General features: G+C 55.9%; 3 protein-coding genes across 7 annotated transcripts; 1 reads left to right on the top strand and 2 right to left on the bottom strand.

Annotated features, from left to right (window-relative positions):
- Nucleotides 1-133: 133 nt before the first annotated feature.
- FXYD1 (FXYD domain containing ion transport regulator 1) lies at nucleotides 134-4,584 on the bottom strand. 4 transcript variants are annotated; one of them, XM_065925991.1, is made up of 7 exons: nucleotides 4,451-4,584; nucleotides 3,234-3,298; nucleotides 2,745-2,777; nucleotides 2,093-2,167; nucleotides 1,586-1,622; nucleotides 624-673; nucleotides 134-430 (listed from the first exon to the last, which is right to left on the bottom strand). In XM_065925991.1, the coding sequence occupies exons 2-7, from the start codon at nucleotides 3,292-3,294 to the stop codon at nucleotides 408-410; spliced, it is 279 nt and encodes a 92-aa protein (XP_065782063.1). In that variant the 5' UTR covers nucleotides 3,295-3,298; nucleotides 4,451-4,584; the 3' UTR covers nucleotides 134-407. The 4 variants fall into 4 exon arrangements, with proteins under 4 accessions (XP_065782063.1, XP_065782065.1, XP_065782064.1 ...); XM_065925993.1 differs by having other exon boundaries at nucleotides 3,234-3,353; nucleotides 4,451-4,573; XM_065925992.1 differs by lacking the exon at nucleotides 4,451-4,584 and adding an exon at nucleotides 3,598-3,755.
- On the top strand, nucleotides 3,860-17,233 carry LGI4 (leucine rich repeat LGI family member 4). Of its 2 annotated transcripts, XM_065925881.1 has the most exons (10): nucleotides 3,860-4,017; nucleotides 8,932-8,991; nucleotides 9,390-9,461; nucleotides 9,713-9,784; nucleotides 11,136-11,207; nucleotides 11,314-11,385; nucleotides 11,621-11,790; nucleotides 13,870-14,034; nucleotides 14,118-14,623; nucleotides 16,270-17,233. In XM_065925881.1, exons 1-10 carry the CDS (start codon nucleotides 4,007-4,009, stop codon nucleotides 16,582-16,584), a joined length of 1,515 nt encoding a protein of 504 aa, XP_065781953.1. In that variant the 5' UTR covers nucleotides 3,860-4,006; the 3' UTR covers nucleotides 16,585-17,233. The 2 variants fall into 2 exon arrangements, with proteins under 2 accessions (XP_065781953.1, XP_065781952.1); XM_065925880.1 differs by lacking the exon at nucleotides 3,860-4,017 and having other exon boundaries at nucleotides 8,192-8,991.
- A 1,088-nt stretch (nucleotides 17,234-18,321) lies between these two features.
- FXYD3 (FXYD domain containing ion transport regulator 3) lies at nucleotides 18,322-21,426 on the bottom strand. Its single transcript, XM_065925995.1, has 7 exons — nucleotides 21,243-21,426; nucleotides 19,837-19,869; nucleotides 19,707-19,730; nucleotides 19,067-19,141; nucleotides 18,941-18,977; nucleotides 18,583-18,620; nucleotides 18,322-18,451 (listed from the first exon to the last, which is right to left on the bottom strand). Exons 1-7 carry the CDS (start codon nucleotides 21,280-21,282, stop codon nucleotides 18,432-18,434), a joined length of 267 nt encoding a protein of 88 aa, XP_065782067.1. The 5' UTR covers nucleotides 21,283-21,426; the 3' UTR covers nucleotides 18,322-18,431.
- Nucleotides 21,427-24,502: the final 3,076 nt, after the last annotated feature.

Here is a 24,502-nt window from a genome sequence, read left to right as displayed (position 1 = left end):
CCACCCCCGCCCCCGCCCCCGCCCACTGCCGACGTCCCCGCCCCTTCCCCAAGGGTGGGGGCGCCCTCTGCCGGGGCCAAGGGGGCGCCCAGGCTTTCCACGGCGAAGGGACTGACAGATTCGCACAGCGCTGTCAAGAGAGAAAAGCACGTTTTATTGGAAATCTGAGCGGCAGAGTCTGTGGGGGCAGGGCTAGGGAAGAGGGCAGTCCGGGTGGTGGTGGGCGTGCAGAAGGTGGGTGGGAAGGGTCAAGTGCCAGGGGAATCCTGTGGGGGTGAAAAGGGTGAGGGGCAGGAGAGCCCTCCAGACCCGCTACCCCTGCCCTTTGCCCCCTCCTCCTCTCTCCTCCCTCCCCCAGCCTAGTTAGAGCTGCGGGACCTGGCTGGGGTCCATCGCGCCAGGTGTCTCTACCGCCGGCGGGTGGACAGACCTGAGAGGGAAGACAGAGAATCCGGAAGTCAAGAGGGGCACCCCAGCTCCTCTGAAAGGTGGGGGCACGGCAGGGCAGTTCAAGCCCCGACCCTCGACCCCCCCACCACCCCACGCCCAGGCAGGGAGGGCCAGCAAACGGCTTCTTGGAACCAACTCGCATTCCCAAACACCCGAAATCTCCCCAAACTCACGGCGGATTGAACTGCGGAAAGTTCCCTCCTCTTCATCAGGTTCCCCGGTCCTGGGAAAGGAGATGCATCAGGAATTGGGGGTGGAAAAGGAGAGAGACAGCTACACTCGGAAGACCCCAACGCCGGCCCCATTTCACAGACCAATCCACTGAGACCCACAGATGAGCAAGGAGCTGTTTGGAGCCGCCAGAAAATCCAGTGCACCCCAGGAGCAGTTTAAGTGTTTGGCAGGAGGCGCTCCAAGCCGACAACTGCGAGTACCTCCCAGAGTGCTGAGGAAGGAACTAGAATTTGGAAGAGGAGGTATATAGCCAAAGCGACTTGAGGGCAGACTGCCTGGAGACAGCCTAGGTTAGAAACCCAGAGCCCTCATCTTCCAGTTGAATGATCTGGGGCGTGTGAACACCTTCCCATGTCTCGGTTTCCTCATCTGTAAAATGAGGTTAATAACAGCACTACTTTATAGAGATGGTGTGAGGGGTAAATAACACATAATGAAACAGCATCTTCCACGTGGGACACAATAAAATACTACCTTTATTTATAAGAACATCTACAAATCTTAATAGGAAGAAGATATTCATACGTTGCTTGGGCTTTAAAATTTCATTTAACGATGAATCAAAGAGCTAGGAACAGGACTCTGAGCTAAACTGGGTCGCCAAGTGAGGTGATCTCATTTCGCCGCGACTCTTTCACAGCACTTATCACGCTTTGTGGTTTTATATTTGTGGGTCTGTTGGAACCCATGGCCACCGCCCCCACTTGGCTGGAAGCTCAGGCATACAGAGAGGGCAGTTAACTCGTGGCTTGGTGCCAAGGCCTGGCTTGGGGCTGGGCACGTAGTAGGTGCTTAATACATATTTGCCGAAGGGTCTGGCTGTGGATTGAGTGGACTTCTGGCCTCACCCTCAACTCTCCTTTAGAGCGGGAGGAGATGAGGGTCCAGAGAGGCTTCTTACCTCTGTTGCTGGTTGAATTTGCACCGGCATCTTCTGCCTGTGGGTGGGGCCGTGGAGAGGAGTGCGCTGAGATTCCGCTCTAAGCCTCACAGCGAGCCACGCTCGCCCAGGCTGGAGTGGCTGAGGATAAGGGTGGGGCAGGGACAGGGGTAGGGGCGGGGCCGAGGGCGGGGATAGAAGTGGGGGCGTGTCCGGGGCGGGGATAAGAACGGGGCGGGGCCTGGGGCGGGGATAGAAATGGGGGCGGGGCCGGGGCGGGGGTAGAGGCGGGGCGGACAGGATAAGAACGGGGCGGGGCCGGAGGCGAGAATGGGGGAAGGGCAGAAACTGGGACGTGGCTGAGGGCAGGGGCAGAACAGGTGCAAGGCCGAGGGAGGAAAGTGGGGTGGGTAGAAACAAAGGCGGGGCCAGGGGCACAGATAGGGGCGGGGTTGAAGGCGGAGCGGGAGGTTGGGCGGGGCTGGGGCAGACACCGGAAGCGACTGAAGGCAGGGTAGGGGGACTCACTCAAGACGATGAGTATGCCCAGGATGAAGAGAATCCCGGCGATTATAAGGCCTCCGATCCGCAGGGATTGGTAGTCTGTGGGCAGCAGGGAGGCGGGTGAATGCAAGGAGGAGGGTGAATGCAGGGAGGGGAGGAGGAAGGATAGGAAAGGGGCAGAATGGGGAGGAAGGGGCAAAGAGGAAGGATGGGGAAGAAGAGAGAAAGGACATCAGTGAGAGGAGGAGAGAGCGATGTGGGAGAAGGGGGACCAGGGAGAAAAGGGAGGAGGTGGACAGGGCAAGGAGTAGGGAGGAAGCAATCGAGTAAGGAAGGATGATCGAGCGGGTGAGGGGGGCAGGGGGAGGAGAAAGGCAAGTGGCAACAGAGAATGGGCCGTGGGATACTAAGAGGTAAAAGGAGAAAGAATCAGAGAGACAGAGAGGGACCAAATAGAGAGACAGAGACCCACAGAAAGACAGAGACAAAGGGAGATCGAGACAGAAAGTGTCAGAGAGCCAAATCAAGAGAGAAAGAATAAGAATGACAAAGATATAAACACTGAGAGTCTAGAGAATGATGGAGACAGAAGCAGAGAGAGGTGGGGAGAGGGGAGAAATGAGGAGAGGGCAGGTTAACCAAGCCCAGCACCCAGAGAAAGATGCCCCTCCCTCACCGTAAGTGAATGGGTCATGTTCCTGTGGTGCTTCTGGAAAGAGAAGAAGAAATCAGGGTTGGATGCTTCCTAGGACCCTGGACAGAGAGCGGCATCATGAGACCCTGTGGGGATTTTACATTCTCGGGGCTGGAGTCTGGGGACTGTTGGACTCAGTAGGCTGTCCACCCTTTCTGGGTCTTGGCTGCCCCTCTGCACTGTCCAGGGTAGGGCAGGAGGCACCTGACTGCCTCAGCTCTCCATCTCATTCCAGGTTGTCTATGATTCCATCATTCACAGGAAGCCAGTCTCCATCCCACCCTCCTCCTTTGCCCGACCTGGGGCATCCTCTCCCCTCCCCCAGATACCAGCCTGTGACTGGACCCCACATCAGACCCCACTGAGACTCAGTTCAGACTGGAGGCTCCAGCTTGGTTCTCTTGAGCGTTTTCCCCTACCCTTGCCACCCCTGGGGCTGAGGTCGTAGTGGGCTGCCTCCCCCAGACTCACCTGCGTTGACCATGGCAAGGAGACCCACACAAAGAACCAAGATGTAGCTGAGAGATGCCATTGTCCTGGGGAATACCAAAGGTCAGGAAATGCGTGCCCTCATTCTCTCACTACTGGGGCCTGAACCCAAGCGGTTAAGTCAGAGACAGTCCAGGGACTTAATTCCAAAAGCATCTATCATCCGGCTTGGTCACCCTGAGAAACAGAGGCCCCCCCTACTTCACCAGGACACAGTGTCACCAAAACAACCCACACAATGGGGGTCACCCAGCAGCAAGGACAAGGGTGAGGCACATACAGTCCTCAAGGATCTCCCGCAGGCCGGGGCCTCCCCCACTGCAGGCCCTAGGTTCCCCGCACCTACCCTGGCAGGGGAGAGCAGATGCCTCACCCCACCCAGGTGGAGAGACAGCCAGGAAGCGCCCAAGGGCCACCTGCCCGCACACCACGGCCTTGCTGTGTCCGTAATAGCCCGGCTCTCCTGCCCTCGGCCGCTGGCCCGCTCTCTGCCTGACCCTGGGTATAAATATCTCCCACTTCACCCTGGAGGAATTTGCCTCGCACAGGCCACCATGGCAACAGCCTTCCTCCCCCCACTCGGGGGTCATGTACAGCCCTGCCCGGGTGAGGCCGGGCTGCCACACTGCCACCAGCTGCCCCCGTGGGAAAGGCCACCCCTTCTCCTCTTCTGGAAGCAATGAGAACAGGGAAAACATCCCCTGGCCTGCCTCTGGGTGACATCTTTCACCAGCGGACAGCACCAGGCGAGTGACATGAGGCCCAGGTCGGTGGGGCTGAGATAGAAGACAGATGCCAGGGGCGGGACGATGCACGCATGCGCACATGCACACAGACGCACAGTGGGGCTGCAATGGGGACAACGCTCGCTCCCCAAACTCCTGGTTGGAGCAAGGCGTGGGGTGGAGACACAGGCACACATTCGTCCCCATCTGGGCCTCCGGTGTCCTCAATCAGTGACGCAACCCGACCTACACCCATGAGTGTGCGAAACGCACACCCAGCCAGTGTGCACGCGCCACAGCAAGGGCAGGGCGGCGCTGCACCCACACTTCCACCCCTGAGGGAACCCCAACGTCCCAACCACACTCCCTTCCTCTTGGGTCTGGCCTGCCTGGGAAGCGGCTCCTGCTCCCAAAATAGGCGGCCCAGCCAGGCCAGGGGTGAGGCCCTGGAGGGGAGGGGCGGGGGACGCTCACCCCAGTCAGACTGTCCCCTGCCGAAAGAAGGCCCCCAAACGTCCGGCTGTGCCCCGGGGCCGAGCACTTTGGACCCCCTGGCCCAGAGCTGGCCGCGCTGCCCTCAGCGGTCTCCCCTCCCAGCCCCACCCCACCCCTACCCTCCCCAACCCGAGGCTGTAACTGGAGCCGGGCTGGAGGGGGGCCAGGGGGCGGCCCCCAGCCCAGACCGCCCTGGCCCGCTAGGTTAACTCTCTCAGCTCGGAGGGAGGAACAGTAGGCAGTCAGCGGTGGGGAAAGCTGGGGAGAGGAGGTGCTGGCAGGCAGGCTGGATTACAGGCAGGCATGCACACACACACACACACACACACACACACACACACACACACACACACACACACCAGCCTCACAAACAGCTCAGAGAGCTTCTGAACTAGGATGAGAGGATGGGTGTCAATGATTTTCTGTGCTGCTCCCTAGGAACTGGGCCCAGCCTGGGCTTAAGGTCACCTGGCCTAAGAGCTTAGGAGTCCACTGACCCTTCACCCTGGTGCCCTGCAGGGTTCTCATCAGCACCACAGGGCTGTCTGGGGGGCATTTCAGTGTCTGAGTAACTTGTCTGCGGCTGACTGTGAGGTCTCGCATGGATACACACACACACACAGAAACCGAAAGACCCAGATAAACAGGCACAAAACAAGACAAGTACATGTACATAAATACAAACTCAGAATTACACACCCAGGGAGAAGCCCAAAGACACACACACACACACCAGCACTTCTTACACCAGTCACAAAATATCAGGACAGACACATCTGGATACACACACAACACATACATATTCACTAAGGTGGTGCTCATACAGAGACACAATCAAAGACCCAGCTGGCCACACAGCTTTAAGCACACTTACAAATGGTCACAAAGATACACACTGTCTGTACAGAAATACACCAATGCACACACACTACACTTGGATACATTCAAAGGCGTGCTACAACTTCTGAGCTAGGGTGAGAGGGTGGGTGTCAATGATTCTCTGCGCTGCTCCCTAGGAACTGGGCCCAGCCTGGGCTTAAGGTCAGTACTCCTACACAATCTCAGGCATGTGAAGGCACACAAACTGCATCCATTTGTACACACACACACACACACACACACATATTTATGTGGGCTCACAGAGAAGCAGAAACACTGTCAAGGACACAGCCATACAAGCAGCCACGCTGTGGTTTCATAACCATAAAAACAGACAGACACACACACAGATGTTTGTGTTCACATCCTCATGCATGGGCAAACAGGCACACCGCTGGCCACACAGTGACACGTGAACAGGCTGATGCACTGTGTTCACACACTCGGAGACACCACCAAACCTGTGTTGATCTGTTTAGCCCCAAACCACCCTGTCCCTGAGCTCCTGTGGCCCCCCAGAACCCCGTGGAGGACATCGCACCTGGCATCTTCACGGGCGGGCTGGGCTCACAGGCTCTGGTGACCGAGAAATCGGGGACCAGCTCTGGACTCTGCCATTCCCTGTGGAGTGAGAGAGCTTGAGCAGTCCAAGAGACTATTCCGTGCCTCGGTTTCCCATCCTACAGAAAGGAGACGTCACTAAGGCCACACGTATCACTCTGGGCCAGGCTCAGAGGTCTCTGAACCTGACCTTGTCTTATTATTAACCCCATTTTAGAGATCTACAAACCAAGGGTTAGCAAAGTGGAGATTGTTCTCCCAAGGTCCCTCTGGTGGTTAAGGGTAGAAATTGCCCCTGCCTGAAAGAGACCTAGGCTCAGGTACCTCACTCTGCGGGACACAGATCAGCAGCAGGTAGATGTACTCACACTCAGGCACAAGTGGCCCTCACACATACACAAATACACACACGCATGCATGTGCACATGTGCACGTGGCCTCACAGGACCCTGGCAAATTCAAAAAGCTCCCTCATCCCCATCTGTCTGGGCCTCTGCCCCTGATGGCCCTGTACCCCAGGGTCACCAGCAGCCCCGGTTAATGATAACCCTGATGTTTACGTAGCCTTGGGGAGAGGTGGTAGAGGAGTCAGGGGGACGGGGGGGGGGGGGGGGAGGGGGGGGAGGGGACACCTGGCCAGCTCCAGCCAGCGCCCAGTTTCCTCCCCTCTCAGAACCAGCTGCTCCAGAGAGGAGAGGCCCTGCTGCCTTCTAGCTGGTGATGGACCAATGACTTAACTTCTCTGTGGCTCAGTTTCTCCTTCTGTAAAATGAAAATAATAAGTGTATTCGACTCTTGTATATCCGGAGGGAGGTCCGGATGACTATCTGAAATGACCCATGGAAAACATTTAGAACACAGTTAAGTCTGGCACACAGTAAGTGATCCATAAAAGAAAAAAAAGCTCCCACCATCATCATCCTTGTGATTCTTCTTATCGTAAACAGGAGTAAGAACCCAGCTGCACTGAAACTCAGTGAGTATGGATTTAAGCCTGTCTGTCTTTACTCTGTGGCCCTGACCCTAAGTTCTTTATTTAGCTTTTCATAGACCCTGTACAGAAGTTTCTCATCCTTGCTTTACATCTGAAGTACCAGAGACTTGAAGGGCCTTGCTCAAATCACAGAGCTCCTCGGGTGCTTGGTCCAAAATTCACCCCAACCTGTTGGGTGCCCACTTTGCTCTAAACCCTCTCTGTCCTCTCCCTGAAATCTCACACATCTGAGAAGTAGGTGCCACAACTGCCCCATTTGACAGATGGGCAAACTAAGGATTAGGGGCCCAGATCTGAGTGGCCCCGCCAGAGCAGATGCTGCTAAGCCCCTTGTCCTCCAAGGGTTCTGGGTGTGTGCAGCAGTGCCAACAGAGGTTGTGTTCTCCTCGTGCTTTAGTTTTCCCATCTGTAAAGTGGGGGTTAGTAATACTACCCACCTCACAGGCTGTTGGCGGGGGTGGGGTGGGGCGGGAGGGGCGGGAGGGGCGGGGGAGAGCCGAGTAAATTTGTGTCAAGACTGATGCACGGCAAGCTCTCAATGAGCTTTATTACTGCTATTTCACATTGCTTGTTGAGTAACAGGGGCCATTTATTTCCTTTTTTTATTTAATGGATAGACTCTATCCAGACTGCTAAAAAGCTTGGTCCAAAATGAAAACAGCCAATATCCATAGGTTCTGATCTCCAAAGGAAGAGAGGCCACAGAGCCAGCTGCCTGGGCTTGCTCCCTGGCTTTGCCCCACTTAGATAACCTAGATCGCAAATGACTGGACCCCTCTCCTCATTATTTCCAACTGTAAAATAGCCGTATGATCGTCTCAGCCTCAGAGGGTTGTAGTGAGGCAGCATGAGCTAACAGATGAACTGGTAGGACACGGCGTGGCACAGAGTCAATATTAAAGAAAGGGGTGGCATCCTCATCCTTTTTTTCCTCTGTTTGACTCCCTACCCCTAGTGGGTGGTGGGCACTCAAGGGGTTAACTCCGGGAGGGGCAAGAGAGTTGTGGGTTTGGAGCAGGGTGGCTGTCCTGCAAAGCATCGCCACCAGAGGGAGCAGCTGGACCTGAGCTGGTCCCTTGAAGCCTCAGGGCCAGCGCCCACCACACCCTCCTGGAGCCAGGGGAGGGGGCTGGCTGGGAGTGGCCTGGACGGCTTCAGCCCCTAGGGGTCTCTCCTTCCACTCCCCCTCCTGCCGACAGAGCCATCCGGTCCCCACCCTGGTGACACCCTTCTCACCCTCCGTGAGTGGAGTGGAGTGGGGTGTCTGGGGAGGGGGCTGGCTGGGAGGAGCCCGGGCAGCTCAGCCCCCAGCGGCCCCTCCCCCCCCATGGGGCCCTCCGGCCCCTTCCCCAGGGGCTGCTCTTCCTATGGCCTCTGACCCCCGCCTCCTTCTCCTGCTTTGCCTCGAGCGCCCGGTGCCCAGAGAGTCCCCTTCCCAAACCTCCCGGGAGAAGGGGCGTGGGAGGAGGGGAAGAAACTTCCAGGGAGCTGGAAGTGGGGGGGCGCAGAGGAACAGAAATAAAGACACCAGACAGACACACACACACACACACACACACACACACACACAGAAGGAGAGGCCAATAGACAGACAGAGACAGAGAAAAAGAGAAAGAGAAAGACAACTCAGATAGAGACAGAGGTAGAGAGTGGGAAACGGACTAACAGAGTCAGAAATACAGAAAAGGAGACACAAAGACAGGGGAAAAGGCATAAACAGAAATTTAGACACCGAAGACATACAGGGAGAAAGACAGGCTGAAGAGAGACTGAGAAAGAGGAGAGAGAAGCCGGGGCAGAGCGTGCCAGCTGGCGGCATGGAGGGTCGCCTGGCATGGGAGATGTAGTGGCCAAGACCTGGGCCGAGCTGGGAGGGCAGAGAGAAGCCGCTGCCTCGGCAGGGGTCAGGGGGCATGGGAGGGGCGGGAATTCTGCTGCTGCTGCTGCTGGCTGGGCTGGGGGTGGGGGAGGCCTGGAGACCCCCAAAGGGAAAGTGTCCTCTGAGTTGCTCCTGCTCCAAAGACAGTGCTCTGTGTGAGGGCTCCGTGGACCTGCCCGAGATCCTCTCCCCGACCCTGCTGTCGCTGTGAGTGTCAGCCCTCTGGGGGCCTGAGGCTGGGGATGGGACCCCGGGGAGCTGGAGGGCCCATCAGGATCTTGGGAGGGGGCAGCAAAGGATGTCGGGAGTCCTGGGAGGGGGCTATTGGGATTTGAAAGGGAGCAGGAGTGGGGATGGGAATTCCAGAGGGCAGGGGCATCTTGCTGGGGGGGGCTGGGGGGAGGGAGAACCATGGGGTGCGCAGAGTGCTGCCAGGATCCTTGCCAAGCGAGGAGGGCAGTTGCCCGTCTCCCCTGGAATGCAGGGGAGATACACACACCCAGGGTCAGGTTCCCTCCTGCCCCCCTCGGACAGGAGCCGGCTCTGGGATGGGAGTGGCGCACTGGAGCGGTTTTCTCCTCACCCACCATTGCCCACGTCCCCAGCTCATTCGTTAGGACCCGAATCACCCAGCTGAAGGCCGGCAGCTTCCTGAGGGTGCCGTCTCTGCACCTGCTGTGAGTGGGGTCCGGCTGAGTGAAGACCTCCTGGGGGGGTCTGTCCATGCACATGCATGTGGGGGGCAGCGAGTGTGCACACTTACATGTTTGTGCATGTCTGTGAAAACATCTGTGTGATCCACATCCTCACACTGCATGCCTATGTGTGTGATCATGCCCACATGGGCTGGGGTTGGGGGGAGCCAAGGTTAACATGTCAGCTGGGGAGCAATGACTCTGGAAAAATTTCTCTCTTACCTCCTTGCCAGCCTCTTCACATCCAACTCCTTCTCCGTGATTGAGGATGATGCGTTTGCGGGCCTATCCCACCTGCAGTACCTGTGAGTGAGGCCAGGAGAAGGGGGCAGGAATGGGGGCCTGGGAGAGGAAGGAGGTGCCCCTCCATGACTCCTAGAGTGGGGGAAAGGGAGGAGATTGTTACCCTGGGGAGGAAGTGTCTGGACAAGGGATCGCCTCGGAGGGGCAAGACAGCCGGCCTCTTGAGTGGGGTTGGGGCTCCTGCTCAGCTGTGTAATCTCAGCCTGCCTCCACGGCCCTCTCTGTTTCAAGATGCACAAAGTCCTGGGTAACCCATGATTGTTGCTGGTCCTACCTGACTTTCAGGAGACCCGGCAGGGTACAAAGAGGCCAGAGATAAGGAAATGTTTCAAATTAAGAGGCAGAGACTCTGAGTTAGTTGGTGATGGTGGTACTGATGTGGTGGTGGTGGTGTTGACGGCACGACAACACCAGCAGTAATGTTGGCGGTGATGATAACGGGGATGGTGCTCACAGGGAAGTGGTGGCATTATTGAGGATGATGGAGTAGGGATGAGTTTGATAAAAATGGTGGACCCAATGGTGATGGTGCTCTTGGACCATCAGATGGACACTGATGATGAAGTCTGAAGGGTTGGGGTTAGTAATAATTATCAGTGCTGTGGACACTGGTGATTATGATATTGGTGTTGGTGGTGGCAGGGGTTTGGGGTAGGATGTTGGTGTTATGGCAGTGTTGTTGGTACTGGGTCTGGCGGTGGTGGTAAAGGTAGATGTATGTGCAGAAATTGTGGCAGTAGTGGTGTTGATGGCAGGTGATGATGTGAGCGCTGAGGGTAATGGTGATGTTGGGACTGGAAATGCTGGTGCTCGTGATAATGGTGGCAGTGTTGGTGGTGACGGTGGCAGTGGTTTTGGTGTTGATTATGAAGGATGTATTCTTGGTGATGCTTATCAGTGTTGCTGCTGTGAGGCCAGATGATTATGCTATTGATGTTGGTATTGATGATGGGAATGGTGGATGATGTTGGTGTTGGTGATGGTGGTGGCAGTTTTTGGTACTGGGGTTGATGACGGTGGTAGAGGCATTAGACATAACAGATGATGGTGCAGGTATGAGTGGTCATATTGGTGTTAGTACTGGTGTTGGTCATGGTGGCTGTGGTGGTGATGGTTCCTGGTAAGGCTGGCAAGGACCATAGGGTCAGGTTCTTGGCTCCTGGGATTGCAGGCTGGGACCTTGGTGAAGAGAGAGGCTCCTGGGAGGTTTTTCCCTGGGATTATGCAAGGTGTTGGGAGAGAATTCCACATGTTGCCGTGACCGGTGGCTACCATGGGGCGAGTTCCCCAACCACTGTGGGGCTACAGCAAGGAACTGGGGGACCTCCCCCTGACCCCATCTTCCCTCCACAGCTTTATTGAGGACAATGAAATTGGTTCCATCTCTAAGAACGCCCTCAGAGGACTTCGCTCACTCACACATCTGTACGTGCTTCCACTGCCCCAGCCCACCCTGGGAGGCACCCCACACCCATCACCCTGGCATCATCCTAGGAGCTGCTGATGGCTTCTCCTTCTGTCCCTCCACCAGGAGTCTGGCCAATAACCATCTCGAGACCCTCCCCAGGTTCCTGTTCCGGGGCCTGGAGACCCTGACTCATGTGTGAGGCCCAAGGCGACTGGGAGGGTTGGGGAGATTGGGGGACGTGTGGGTGGGGGAAGGGGGCGTCTGTGCCCACTCCTGGTTGGCACAAGTGAGTATGTCTGCGATGGTTTTTACATAGTTTCCACACCATGGTGGGGCCCTATCCTGAGCCCTTGCCTGGGGAGGGGCGGGGAGTAAGGCCCCCAGCGGGTTGGAAGCCGGGTCGCAGCCCCTCCCCGGCCTCTTGCCCCAGGGACCTCCGCGGGAACCCGTTCCAGTGTGACTGCCGCGTGCTCTGGCTGCTGCAGTGGATCCCCACCGTGAACGCCAGCGTGGGGACCGGGGCCTGCGCCGGCCCCGCCGCCCTGGCCCACATGCAGCTCCGCCACGTGGACCCCAAGACGTTCAAGTGCAGAGCCATAGGTGGGGGCTTTCCCGGCGGGGTGGGAGGGACAGCAGGGGCGGCCAGGGCTGAGGGGCTCACCTCCCTCCCTGCCCTGCCAGTTCCTGGCTGAGAGTCTGCTGAGCAAGCATCTCCCCGAGCCTCAGTTTTCTTACCTGTGAAGAGGGGTAATACACCGTGACACAGGACTCCTGCAGGAGAGTTCAGTGATGTCCTTGGCATGAGGTCTGGGAGGGGAGGCCCTCATAAATGTTCATTCTCATTGTTGTTGTTATTAATATGAAACTGACCATGTAAAAAATATTTCCTCCGATCACTTTGCTTTTCCGCAAATATATTCTGGTAACATTATGGGTACTGGGCAAAGCAGAGAGCACAGGAGTGATGAAGCCAACCCAGGGTCTTGTCCTCACAGAGCCCACGGCCAGAGGCAGGCAGAGAGAGCTGGTCTAGAATGACCAGAGTTGAGATGGGGGTAGCACAGAAGGGTCAGGGCCAGGATTGGTGGCGGGGGAGATCCCATGGAGATGTGGGAGCCCCGAGCCAGAGTGGGGGCCAGGCATAGCTGGAGGGTCTGGAAGGAGTGAAACTTTTGAGTTCAGACCTGAAGATCATTACTAACATCATCCTCCTCAAAATGTAAGACAAGTTTTTGGTCTTCAGAATTCATAGAACAAGGAAATTTAACTTGGTTAAATTTAACTCTTGGTTCAGTTATTCAACAAACACCGACTGAGGTCCATTTGGTGCCTGGCCCTGTGGGAGGCCATGGGCACACTGTGGTGACCAAGATAACCCGGGGCATTTGCCCCACGGGGTCACAGTCCTGGAGGTGGGGAGTCAGACATTAAATAAAGCATTGCACAGGAAATGTATGGTACCCGTTATGATAAACACAGAGGATGATGAGGGAGTTTAAGGGGGGGTCCTACCTTTCCTGGGGCATCGGAGAAGGCTTCTCCAAAGAGGTAGCACCAGCTGTGACTGTAGCAAAGTGGAGGACAGAGGACGGGGTCAGCATGTGCAGTGAATCCCCCAAGGCATCACAGAGCTTGTCCTGACTGACGATGGAAGGAGGAAGGTCTGGCCTGGAGGAGTGAGGAGGGGAAGGACACAGACGAGGTGTCTCACCTGCAAGGGCCTCACTCTGCAGAACTTCGAAAGTCACGGAGAAGGAGGTGGACTTTATCCAGAGGACTGTGGGAAGCCACAGAGGGAGGGTTTTGAGCAGAGAGTGACACAATTTGATGGCCATTTTTTAAAAGATCCCCTTTGGATTGGGCATCCTTAGCTGTTTGGTTCGTTGATTCAACCCGGGCCCCTAGAAGTAGGTCCTGGCATATAGAATGAAGTATTGTCAGCCGGAGGCCACCGCCACCACACTGGACAGTCTGGGTGCATCGTTACCGTCAATGCTAAGTTGCTGTAACAGAGAGGTTCTAAATACCATGAAACAAAGAAAACAGAAGCGTCTGAGGTGAGCAGTTCAGGCCAGTGGGGCAGCCCCTGGGTGTTATCCTGCTTTCCATGGTTGAAACCAAGTTGTGATCCCATTCACCTGCCAGTTCACAAGAGTGGGGGAAGGGACCTAGTCCAGGATGAGCTGTCCTCCTAGAAGCAAGGCGAGCACTAGAACCATCACTCTGCTCTGGTTCATGGCCACGTGTCAGGAGGTGGCGTGGGAGCAGTGCTGGGCTAACGGCCTCTGATTGGGTGGCTTTGTGGCCAGATGCAACCCTGTGTGATGGAAAACAGGAAGGATGGATCTGGCTGGACAGCTGGCTGCCTGTGCCTCAGTTTCCTCCTCTGCAAAGTGGATATAATAACAAACTATACCCCACAGGGATCTTGTGAAGTTAAATGAATGATGAAGGTGCTGCTTCTAATTATTTGATGATGCCACGCAGCTAAGAAAATAAGAGTATCACTGTGTGGTTGTGAGTTAATACATCCATAGATAAAAAGATTCCACCATGCATCCCCTTGAAGTCAGCACCATGGCGATCCTCACTGCAAAGATGCGCAAGCTGAGGCTAGGTGATGCGGACCTTTGGGGGTCCCCCTGGCCTGTCTGACTCTCTCCCTCCCCCCACCTCCAGAGCTGTCCTGGTTCCAGACGGTGGGAGAGTCAGCGCTGGGTGTAGAGGCTTTCTCCTACCAGGAGGAGCCCTACATTGTCCTGGCACAGCCCTTTGCCGGCCGCTGCCTGATCCTGGCCTGGGACTACAGCCTGCAGCGCTTCCGTCAGGAGGAAGAGCTGTCTGGTAAGCCCCCTCCCATCCTCCCGCCTGCCAGGTAGCCTGCCCAGCTGGTCTAACAGGGCCCCCTGCCCCCCTGCTCCTCACAGCACCCTCGGTGGTGTCCTGCAAGCCGCTGGTGCTGGGCCCCCGCCTCTTCGTGCTGGCCGCCCGCCTGTGGGGAGGCTCGCAGCTGTGGGCCCGGCCCGGCCCCGACCTGCGCCTGGCCCCGCTGCAGGCCCTGGCCCCACGGCGGCTGCTGCGGCCCAATGATGCCGAGCTCCTGTGGCTGGACGGGCAGCCCTGCTTCGTGGTGGCCGATGCCTCCAAGGCGGGCAGCACCACACTGCTGTGCCGGGACGGGCCCGGCTTCTACCCGCGCCAGAGCCTGCACGCCTGGCACCGGGACACGGACGTCGAGGCCCTCGAACTGGACGGCCGGCCGCATCTGCTGCTGGCCTCTGCCTCGCAGCGGCCCGTGCTCTTCCACTGGTTCGGGGGCCGCTTTGAGCGGCGGACGGACATCCCGGAGGCCGAGGACGTCTATGCCACGCGCCACTTCCAGGCCGGCGGGGACGTGTTCCTGTGTCTGACACGCTACATCGGGGACTCCATGGTGAGGTTGGGCACAGTCCTGCGGGGTGGGCATAGGCCCCACCTGACTGGCAGCAGCTCACTCCCACTCCAGGTTGGCCTCTCAAGCACTGACCCAACCTCACACGCTGGCCTCTGAAGGCTGACCTGCCTGACAGCTGACCTTCCTAATATGCTGATCTTTGAGCTCTGACCCTATCCCAACGCAAACTCCGAGACTGTGATCCCTCAAGACTGTTGCTGTTTGGTTACTCAGTTGTGTCCGACTCTTTGCAAACCCGTGAACCGCAGCACGCCAGGCTTCCCTGTCATTCACTATCTCCTGGAGTTCGCTCAAACTCATGTCCATTGATTCAGTGATGCCATCCAACCATCACATCCTCTGTTGTCCCCTTCTCCTCCTGCCCTCAATCTTTCCCAGCATCAGGGTCTTTTCCAATGAGTCAGCTCTTCGCATCAGGTGGCCAGAGTTTTGGAGTTTCAGCTTAAGCATCAGTCCTTCCAATGAGTATTTAGGGTTGATTTCCTTTAGGATCGACAGGTTTGATCTCCTTGCTGTGTAAGGGACCCTCAAGAGTCTTCTCCAGCGCCACAGTTCGAAAGCATCAATTATTTGGTGCTCAGCCTTCTTTATGATCCAACTCTCACATCCATATATGACTACTGGAAAAGCCATAGCTTTGACTAGATGGACCTTTGACCCTAAACCACTCTCCATCTCCCAACACTGACACCGGCCCCAAGTTTCTGATTCTACTCCCAAACTGACACACTCCAGTACCTACATTTTTTTTTAAGTTTTTATTTATGGCTGTTCTGGGTCTTTGTTGCTTGTTGCTCAGGCTTTCTCTAGTTGTGGCGAACAGGGGCTGGTCTTCATTGCAGTGCACAGGCTTCTTATTGCAGTGGCTTCTCTTGTTGCAGAGCACAGGCTCTAGGCGCATGGACTTCAGTAGTGGGGCACACATACTCAATATTTGTGGCTTGTGGGCTCAGTAGTTGTGGCTTGCAGGCTTAATTGCTCCACAGTGTGTGGAGCCTTCCCGGACCAGGGGTCGAACCCATGTCCCTTGCCTTGGCAGGTGAATTCTTATCCACTGTGCCACCAGAGAAGTCCCCAGGACTTACATTTAACCACAGCCACCACACCCTGAACCCCCAGGGCTGATGGCCCACTCCCTCCAGCACTCTCTGGAGCGAGATATAGCCACAGGCAGGGCTTTGAGCCTGAAAGGCACTGATATGACTCAGAGGTTCACAGGATGTCTGTGTGGGGAGCAGACTATAGGCACAGGGGCAGGAACAAGGAGACCAAGAAGACCAGGGAGGAGGTTATGTGATGGTCCAGGAGGCAGGGGACTGTGGTTGGGCTGGAGTTCGGCCAGAGGAGATGGGAAAGTGCATACCATCATAGGTGAAACTAACTGACTCCAGGGCTGACTGATTCTATGTGGGGCTGAAGGAGAGAGAAGGGTCCAGAGTGACTCCAAGTCTGTGGGCTGAGCAGCTGGTTGGTGACATTTAGAAAGATGAGAAAGCTGTGGGAGTTTGTGGACTTACAGGCCTCTGTTCCTGAGCTATTCCAAGTCCTCTGGAGCCTAGGGGATCACTGATAGGCAGGCCTGGCCCTGGGGACCCCAGCCCTAATGAGCGGTCCCCCTCCCACAGGTCATGCGCTGGGATGGCTCCATGTTTCGCCTGCTGCAGAAACTTCCCTCTCGAGGTGCCCATGTCTTCCAGCCACTGCTCATTGCCAAGGACCAGCTGGCCATCCTGGGCAGTGACTTCGCCTTCAGCCAGGTTTTACGCCTTGAGCCTGACAAGGGGCTCCTGGAACCACTGCAGGAGTTGGGGCCCCCAGCGATAGTGGCCCCTCGGGCCTTTGCCCACATCACCATGGCCGGCAGACGCTTCCTCTTCGCTGCTTGCTTCAAGGGCCCCACACAGATCTACCAGCATCATGAGTTAGACCTCAGTGCCTGAAGCTGGAAGGGATGCTGGACATGGCCGACAGGGGGCTGGCATGGGGATTCCTGGGCTTCAGGATGTCCCCTTTACTGGCCTCCTGACCCGACTCAGAAGTGACAGTTGGTCCTGTGAGATGCTGACCACAAGCCAAGTTCGAGGCAAGAGCTGCCCTTTCAGTCTTAAGCAACATCTTGCCTGGGAGATGACACCTAGGAGATGACACCCATCAAAGATGACTTGGGGGCTCAGGCTGGGGGACCGCTGCATGGAGCCGGTAGACAAATCATGGTGGGAGGGTAACATGAAGAGCTCCATGAGGTCTAGAAAAGTCCCCCTCAACTCACTCCCACCCCTTCTGTTCCTTGTAAAAGTACTGAGAAGGCGATAGCTTTCCTTTTCCTTCTAAACTCAATCCGGCCAATCGCTTTTAGTGCCCGCCTTCATGACGTCATCAGTCGCCGGGCAGTTTTCCCCGCCGGGCCTGCTAACTTCCTCTACTGCTTGTGCGCACGCCTGCTGCCGAGGCGGAAGCTCAGCGTGTTGTTCCTCTTGCGCGTGCGCGGGGAATAGGTGGGAAAGAGCGAGTTTTAGCCGGGAGCCAGGGGTGCCTCTCCCGGGTCGGTGACACGATCGCGGAAGGAAAGTGCACGGGCTCAATAAACGCGCTGTGCACCCGCCCCACCGGTTGTTGTGGGGTTATTGGGAGAAGGTGTCTCCTGTGGCATGGGGTTGGGGTAGGGGAGGAAGAGTAGTATCCCAGGAGCTGTATTAAGGCGAGGGGAGGTGTCCCAGGGTGCGTTCTGGCTGCTGTTGGTGAGGTTTCACGCGGTCTCTAAGGAGTGTGGGCTCATATGGGGGGCGTTCAGGGGATATAAAGGCATTGTTAGGGGGTTAGGTCATGGGTTTATTGTTGGTCTGTGTGTCTCAGGAGATATTTGGAGGTCTTTTGAAGGGTTTTAGGCATTTTTGTGGCTCTTGGGGACTTTTTGAAAGTCTTATTGGGTATTGGAAACTGCGTAAGGGAGTTCCAGCCTGGTTGGAGGTTCTCACACCATGTAGCCATTATATTTTATTAGTGATATTGTGGGGAATAATCTAAAGGTCTCATAGGAACATTTGGGTGTGAGGAAGCATCTTTTATAATGAAATGGGATCTGAGGTGAATGGGAGGGTCATGCATGCATGCTTGCTAAGTCACTTCAGTCATGTCCCACTCTGTGCAACCCTATGGACAGCAGCCCACCAGGCTCCTCTGTCCACAGGATTCTCTAGGCAAGAATACTGGAGTGGGTTGCTATTTCCTTCTCTGGGAGGGTCATAGGGCCTCACTATTATAATCATAAGCTACCTGGGTACTCCGGGGTATCGGGATCATTCCACATCCTAGTTTTCCTGGGATGGTCCCAGGGTCCAGTATTCCATCTGGCCGGAGCTCCCTTTCACTCTCAAAAATATCCTCCAAGTAGAGCATTTTAAATTGCATGTGTGGTTCCCATGGCCACAGAGGCAGAGGTCGGGCCCCATGCCATTCACCAGGTCATGTGGAAGCAAGCCTGTGGTCTCATCCCAGTGAAGAGATTCAACTGCCAGCTTCCGTGCCAGCCCCCATGCACATCAGCCTTCTGCCCTTCCCACCACAAACCCCAATGCAAATATAGGGAGTCTCAAGGCTGCTTGGTTATGAGGCAAAATCATTTTAGAATAAAAACTGAACCAAGACCCCTCCAGGGAGAGGTGAGATGGAGCCCTGGCCATGCGGTCTGAGGAGGGAGTGGAGAATTCCATCCTGGAGTTCAGGCTCCCTTGCAGAGCCAGAACTTGGGGGAAGAGTAGTCCTTGGAGCTCTTTCTGCTGATCCATTCTCAACAGTTTTGGGCGGAGCCTGGGAGAGGTGACAGGGTCAGTTTGAGAGTGGATCAAGTTATTTCTCCCCAGGGTGCCTCCATACATGCACACACCCCATCTCCCCCCATCCCACCATGTCCCTCTCAGCCTACTCTGTCCCTGTCTTACCTGGAGTGATGAGAGGTGGGGCATCTCCTGAACGGTGGCTAGGGAAAGAAAAGCAGTGAGATCTCTGATCCCTCCTGTTTCTCCTCTCCCTCACGGCTAGAGGAGTCTCGGCTTGCCCTGACGTACCTCCCTAGCTATTTTTTCACAGGGTTATACCGTCCCAGGGACCAAAAGCATTTCAGGATTTGAGGCCCCCTGAAGATTCATGGCTCTGAAGAATGAACCTGGAAAAATCTTAGGAGCAGGAATTTTCCGGGGCAGGACCTGGAGGCCTGGCTTTTTGCTGTGAGATTTAGCTTTTTACCCCAGAAAGGCATCTCCAGCGTGAGACAGGCACGCTGCCGGGAACCCATCTTACCTGGGCTTCTTTCGGAACTTGCATTTGCATTTCCCACCTGTTAGGGGGAGGGGAATGTCAGGGGAGGACACCACCAGCCCTGCCCTGCCCTGCCCCGCCCACCACCCCGCCAGCCCCTGCACTCACTCATGAGGACAATGATGCCCATGGCACACAGAATCCCTGCGAAGATGAGCCCGCCGACCCGGAGGCCATACCAGTCTAGGAGAAACCCAGAGGGGGCCCTTGGTGCCAGCCCATGTCTTCCCCATCCGAGCCCTCAGCTACTTGACAATATCCCTTGGGCACCTCTCACGTGGGTTATAGCAGTGGACAGAACGGACGGCTCCCCCAGCCCCCTGTGCTAACTTTCCAGTTTACACACAGCAAGCAACAGAGATTTAATGTGGTATCAAGTAGAGAGAAGAGGTCTGAAGACAAATAAGCAGGTCCAGGAGACAGAACGTCAGAGGGGAGATCTTTGAGGGAGAGTGGCCAGGGAAGACTCCTCCAAAAGGGCACATTTGAATAGAGACCTGAGGAGTGGAGGGAGGGAGTGTGGAGCTATGTGGAAGAAAATGTGGGGAGTCCCAAGGACCAAACTGGCACATCTTATTCCCTTAATCCATTGTTTTTACTCTTCAACTGGGGCATTGAACAGTATACCATTAGTCTCACCCCTGAGGTCACCCCCATCAGACCCTCACCCGACCTGTGTGGGACCCTTGGCACAAAATGGGTATGAGGGGTGGATGGGGGATGCAAACGGAGGGGCGGGGGCTCTCACCATAGTAGAAAGGACTGTTTTTATCTGCAAGGAAAAAAATAAAGAACATGAATCCAGGACAAGAGCTGGGATGCAGGGCTCGTCGGGGAGACTTTGGAGGTGGACTGGTGGAGGAATCAGTCTGGCTCACCTTCTGGGTCGTTGGCATCCAAGGCAGGCAGGCCTGGTGGGGAGAAGCGGGGAAGGAGAGAGATGGAGGTGCTGGCTTCGGCAAAGCTGGGAGCAAGGCCATGGAACCCTTGGCCTCAGCAAAGGGGTCCCCTGATGGACAGTTCCCCACATCTTGAGGGCACAGGGTTTCAACCCCAAACTAGCTATCTCTGCACTTTCCACCTTGAAAGTGAGGGTTTCCCCCACTCAGCCCCACCCCTGAAGGAGGTTTTCATCTGGGTGGCTTTTGATCACCTAGTCAGCCTTTGGCCTGATGTTGCAGACACCTGACTAACCCACACCCCCTGTAGAAACGAGCGAGAGTCTCGTGGGGATGACAGGTGGCTTCCACTCCCAGGTGTTCTCAGCCCTCATCTCCTGGGTCTGCCACATCCACATCCCAACCCCCATCTCCCTGAAAGTGACTTACTAATTATGAACTTAATTTGTTGTTCAATTGCTACATCGTGTCCGACTCTGCGACCCCATGGACTGCAGCACCCTAGGCGTCCCTGTCTTTCACCATCTCCCTGAATTTGCTCAAACTCATGTCCATTGAGTCAGTGATGCCATCCCACCATCTCATCCTCTGTCGCCCCCGTCTCCTCCTGCCCTCAATCTTTCCCAGCCTCAGGATATTTTCTTTGCATCAGGTGGCCAAGAGTATCGGAGCTTAATAAACTCCATACACCTTAAACTTAATAAACTTAATACACTTTATTTAAAAAAGAACTTCACATCACTAACATGAATGGAATACCAGTCTTGCTTGATATAATGGATAAAAACAAAGACAATGAAAGCAGAAGACTAGGACTGAATTCTGGCTAGAAGCAGTCAGCTGTTTAGCTTTGGACCTAAGCTCTATTCACCCTTTGTTAAAGGGATATTCATATTTTTAAAATTATATTTAAAGCATAGACACATGGTGCTTATTCTGTCCCAGGCACTACCCTTAGTGCTCTGCATATTGTAACTCTGGTTAAATCTTCATAGTGATTCTCTGAGTTGGTGCTGCTATTGTCCAGATGGGGAAACTGAGGCCCAAGGGGTTTTTGGTAATTGCCACATAACCACAAAGCTCTTCCCACTCGGAATAAAGTGTTTAGGAGTGTTAAAGATATGGTAGCCCAGGGCCAAGCCTTCTCCAAGATGTCATCAAGGAGACATCAAGACGATGATGAGCTGTGTAAGCCTTGGCTGTAAGAGGTTCTCCTTTATGTGTCCCTTGAAATCACCAGTGTGACACACCCTATCCTCTAGGAGATACTGTCCTGAAGCTCCCCACCCCACGGGGGAGGCAGAAAGCATGAGAGTAACACACACACATGGTCACCACCCAGCTGAGGGGGTGTGAGGAGGGGCAGTCCAGGAATGGACACTCACCTGCCAGAAGGATGAGCAGGCTCAGGACCACCTCTTGCATGTCGATCGCTGGCCTGGTGGGGCCTGGGGAGAGCGACCAGCTTCAGCAGGGCCCCCCGGAAGGCCTCTGGTTCCCAATCTCCTGCTACTCTGCTCCCCACCCAGGGTACACAGCTCACCCCAGGGCAGGAAGCCTGGCCTTGAAACTCACTGGGCTGAGAGATAAGGAGTGGGAAAGTGCAGTGGAGGCTGGGTGAGAACTCAGACCGGAAGAGGGCGGAGCAATAATAACTCACTGGAAGTGGACTGGAGGCTTTAAGTGAATCACCCTGGAAACCAAATGAAGAAGGTGCTGCCCACTGTTATCCCCATCTTACAGATGGGGACATTGAGGCTCCAGAGGTGAAAGTGGGTGCTCGAGAGGTCACCTTGCCAGAAGGCGGGATTTAAACCAGACCTGGCTGACTCTCTGAGGGCCTCGGGGTGTTGTGGGGAATGGAGCATTGGGAGCCAGATGGCGGGAGGCCCGGTCCCCAGGAGTGACTCCTATAGACAGTTTGGAGCCTGCCTGCCCTGCCCAGACTTTGCTGGGCCAGGCCTGGAGCCTGGGCTGGGGCCTGGGCTGCTCAGGGCAGGATGTGGGGTGGAGGGAACTCAGGGAGGAGGTGGGCAGGCCTGGAAAAGAATCGCCTGGCTGCAGCCCCAGCCTTATCTTCTGTCCCACACTGCCCCTGCTTCTGCCCCACCCATGCCCATCCCACCCTGGTCCTCGGGTCCTGTCTCTACCCCAGTCCCAGCCCCAACCCCTGTCCCTGCCTGTGCTCCCACCAAGCTACTGGGGCAGCACACACTTCCTCTTTCCCCAGGTGGGTCTGCCCAGCACGAAGAACACTCCACCGCCCCCTTCCTCGTCACGTTCAGTCCCCCGTGAGCCCCCCGTCCCCTCCCCGACCTCTGCCCCACTGCCGTGGCACTGCATAGTTTGTCCCAATCTTGATAGCAAGAGCTAACACTTAGATCCACCCACTGCTGGGCTCCACCAAATGACCTTGCTGGGTCTTCACTCATGGAACCTCCCAAGAATCCTGGAGACCCCATTTCACAGATGGCAAAGCATACCCCCCGCCTTCCCTGAGCCTGGCAGAAAGCCCATTGCCATCCCCTGCTCTGCTCCTGTGCACACCTGGAGATAGTGCCCTGTTTATCTCTCTCTCTGCATGTTCAGTCGTGTCCGACTCTGCCACTCCAGGCGCCTAAGTCCATGGAATTTTCCAGGCAAGAATACTGGAGTGAGTTGCCATTTCCTTCTCCAGGTTATCTTTGCAACCCAGGGATTGAAACTGCATCTCTTGCTTGGCAGGCAGATTCTTTACCGCTAAGCCACCTGGGAAGCCCCACCCCCCGCCCCACTGCTTCCTTTAGCCTCCATAGAACCCCTACCCTGAGTTTCTTTTTCTGTTTCCAGAATGTTCTACAGATGCCTTTATCTCTCTGTGCCCACCCCAGATCCTGGGAACCTTCTTAGCGTCTTTGCGTTTGTGCTCAGTCGCTCGGTCGTGTCCGACTCTGCAACCCCATGACCGTAGCCCACCAGGCTCCTCTCTGTCCGTGGGATTTCCCAGGCAAGAACACTGGAGAGAGTTGCCATTTCCTTCTCCAGGGGATCTTCCCTGCCCAGGGATTGAATCCATGTGCCCGGCATTGGCAGACGGGTTCTTTACCACCGAGTCACCTGGGAAGCCCTCTTAGTTTCCTCTTTCATCCTGTATACCAGACCCACAATGTCAGTCTGAAAATCCATTTCTTGCAAAGAAAGGGCCTATCGCTTTGGGGAACATTATTAAGGGGTTTAGGACCACCCCCCCCTCCAAATAGGGGGCAGGGGCAGAGCTGGATTGGGTGTGTGGGCAGGACAGCTTAGGGGGTCCCAGCTCAGGTCTGTGGAAGGACACTTGTTGTCTAAAGTGAACACATGAGGCTTTGTCCCTCCATGGTAACACTAATGCTGGTGATAAGAGCTGGTCTGATTGAGTGTACCCCACACCGGGCACACTTCTCAGCTCTTTGCACTTATTCATGCATATAATCTTCGCAGCTTGATGAAATTGGCACTATGATTAGCCCACGTTGCTGTCCCAACCCTAGAAACCCTGTGAATTGAGTTTAATGCTATATTCTGTCTTGCAGGGCTCGGAGTCTCGGGGCTTAAACTTCTTTCCATGGGAGCCTCCAAACCCCCCTGGCCAGTTGGGGGTTCCGTAGGCCCCATCCCCAGGCGTCTCCCAGCATGCCCAGCACAGGGGGCACTGATGGGTGGTCTCAGCCACACCCCAGCCCCTGCATGTTGCCACCTGACTGTCCCACACTGCTGGCCGCTGGGGGCTGGCGTCTGGGCATGTGCCCTCCCTTGCCCTGTTCAGGCTGTTGTGGAAAGAGGTCTCCCCAGCTGCTCCAGAACTGACTGTGGTCGGGGTGAAGACTCCGAGAGGAAGGTAGCCTGCAATGGAGGCTGAGCCCACCCCTCTCTGCTCTCTCCCAACCCCAGAGATCCCAGTGGTGGTGGGAGGACCGTTTCCGCCATCCACCCCCTACTGTCTGTCCCTCTATTTCTCCATGATGGTGGCCAGGCCCTTCAGGCATGAGCAAAATGACTCCCTCGTGTCGCTGAAATCTCCTCCCCAACCCCCAGTTTTAGAGCTTTCTCAGGAAGCCTCCAGCCCCTTTCCCTAGAGGTCTTCAGGACCCGCATATTCCCAACATGAGGACACCCCGAGTCCGCCATCATCCACCCATCTCCTCTGATTCCCCAATCCAGTCTGGGGTCTATGCAGACACCCCGATCTACCCGGACCCACCAGTCTTCTGGACACCCTGTCCCATCTGTGGGCCTTACCCTCACCCCAGCTGGCTCACCCAGCCCCTGTACAGAGATTGATGGGGACGGGAGGCGTTCTCTAATCTGCTCCCCCAGAGAAGGACCTTGATGTGGGAAGGTCCTAGGGGTCTTGAACAGAAAGCAGTAGAGAGAGGGGCAGAGCCAAGAAGGAGTCAGAGGGAGAGGGCCCCAGCCCCTCACCTGCGTGCTTCCCAGGCTGCGCAGAGGATCGGGTTCCGGGAGAGTGGGCCGCTTAGCCTGAGTCCTGCCTTTATCCACAGCCACCACGCCCTAAGCAAACCTGGGCAGGTAGAGAACTAGTCTGACTCCCTAAAGCTCAGGGGTGCTCTCACCTCTTGCCTGTTCTTAAAGAGACAGTTCCCACTCTCCCCCACCCCCACTTCCA

This window comes from Muntiacus reevesi, chromosome 2, assembly GCF_963930625.1.
Source record: "Muntiacus reevesi chromosome 2, mMunRee1.1, whole genome shotgun sequence".
Lineage (NCBI taxonomy): Eukaryota > Metazoa > Chordata > Mammalia > Artiodactyla > Cervidae > Muntiacus > Muntiacus reevesi.
The sequence above is the reverse complement of the archived record's forward strand: the minus strand, read 5'-3'. Positions and strand labels throughout refer to the sequence as shown.

Bases quoted from the DNA above. Each gene is read 5' to 3' on its own strand.
- FXYD1 (XM_065925991.1), bottom strand. From the start codon at position 3,294: ATGGCATCTCTCAGCTACATCTTGGTTCTTTGTGTGGGTCTCCTTGCC. The intron at 674-1,585 runs GTAAGAAGCCTC...CTCCTTTCCCAG, and splicing joins AAATTCAACCAGCAACAGAG to GACCGGGGAACCTGATGAAG. The intron at 431-623 runs GTGAGTTTGGGG...CTTCCCTCTCAG, and splicing joins TTTCCGCAGTTCAATCCGCC to GTCTGTCCACCCGCCGGCGG.
- LGI4 (XM_065925880.1), top strand. From the start codon at position 8,819: ATGGGAGGGGCGGGAATTCTGCTGCTGCTGCTGCTGGCTGGGCTGGGG. The intron at 14,035-14,117 runs GTAAGCCCCCTC...TGCTCCTCACAG, and splicing joins TCAGGAGGAAGAGCTGTCTG to CACCCTCGGTGGTGTCCTGC. The intron at 14,624-16,269 runs GTGAGGTTGGGC...CCCCTCCCACAG, and splicing joins GCTACATCGGGGACTCCATG to GTCATGCGCTGGGATGGCTC.
- FXYD3 (XM_065925995.1), bottom strand. From the start codon at position 21,282: ATGCAAGAGGTGGTCCTGAGCCTGCTCATCCTTCTGGCAG. The intron at 19,731-19,836 runs GTGAGCCAGACT...TTTTCCTTGCAG, and splicing joins GGATGCCAACGACCCAGAAG to ATAAAAACAGTCCTTTCTAC. The intron at 18,621-18,940 runs GTAAGATGGGTT...TTCTTTCCCTAG, and splicing joins AAGTTCCGAAAGAAGCCCAG to CCACCGTTCAGGAGATGCCC.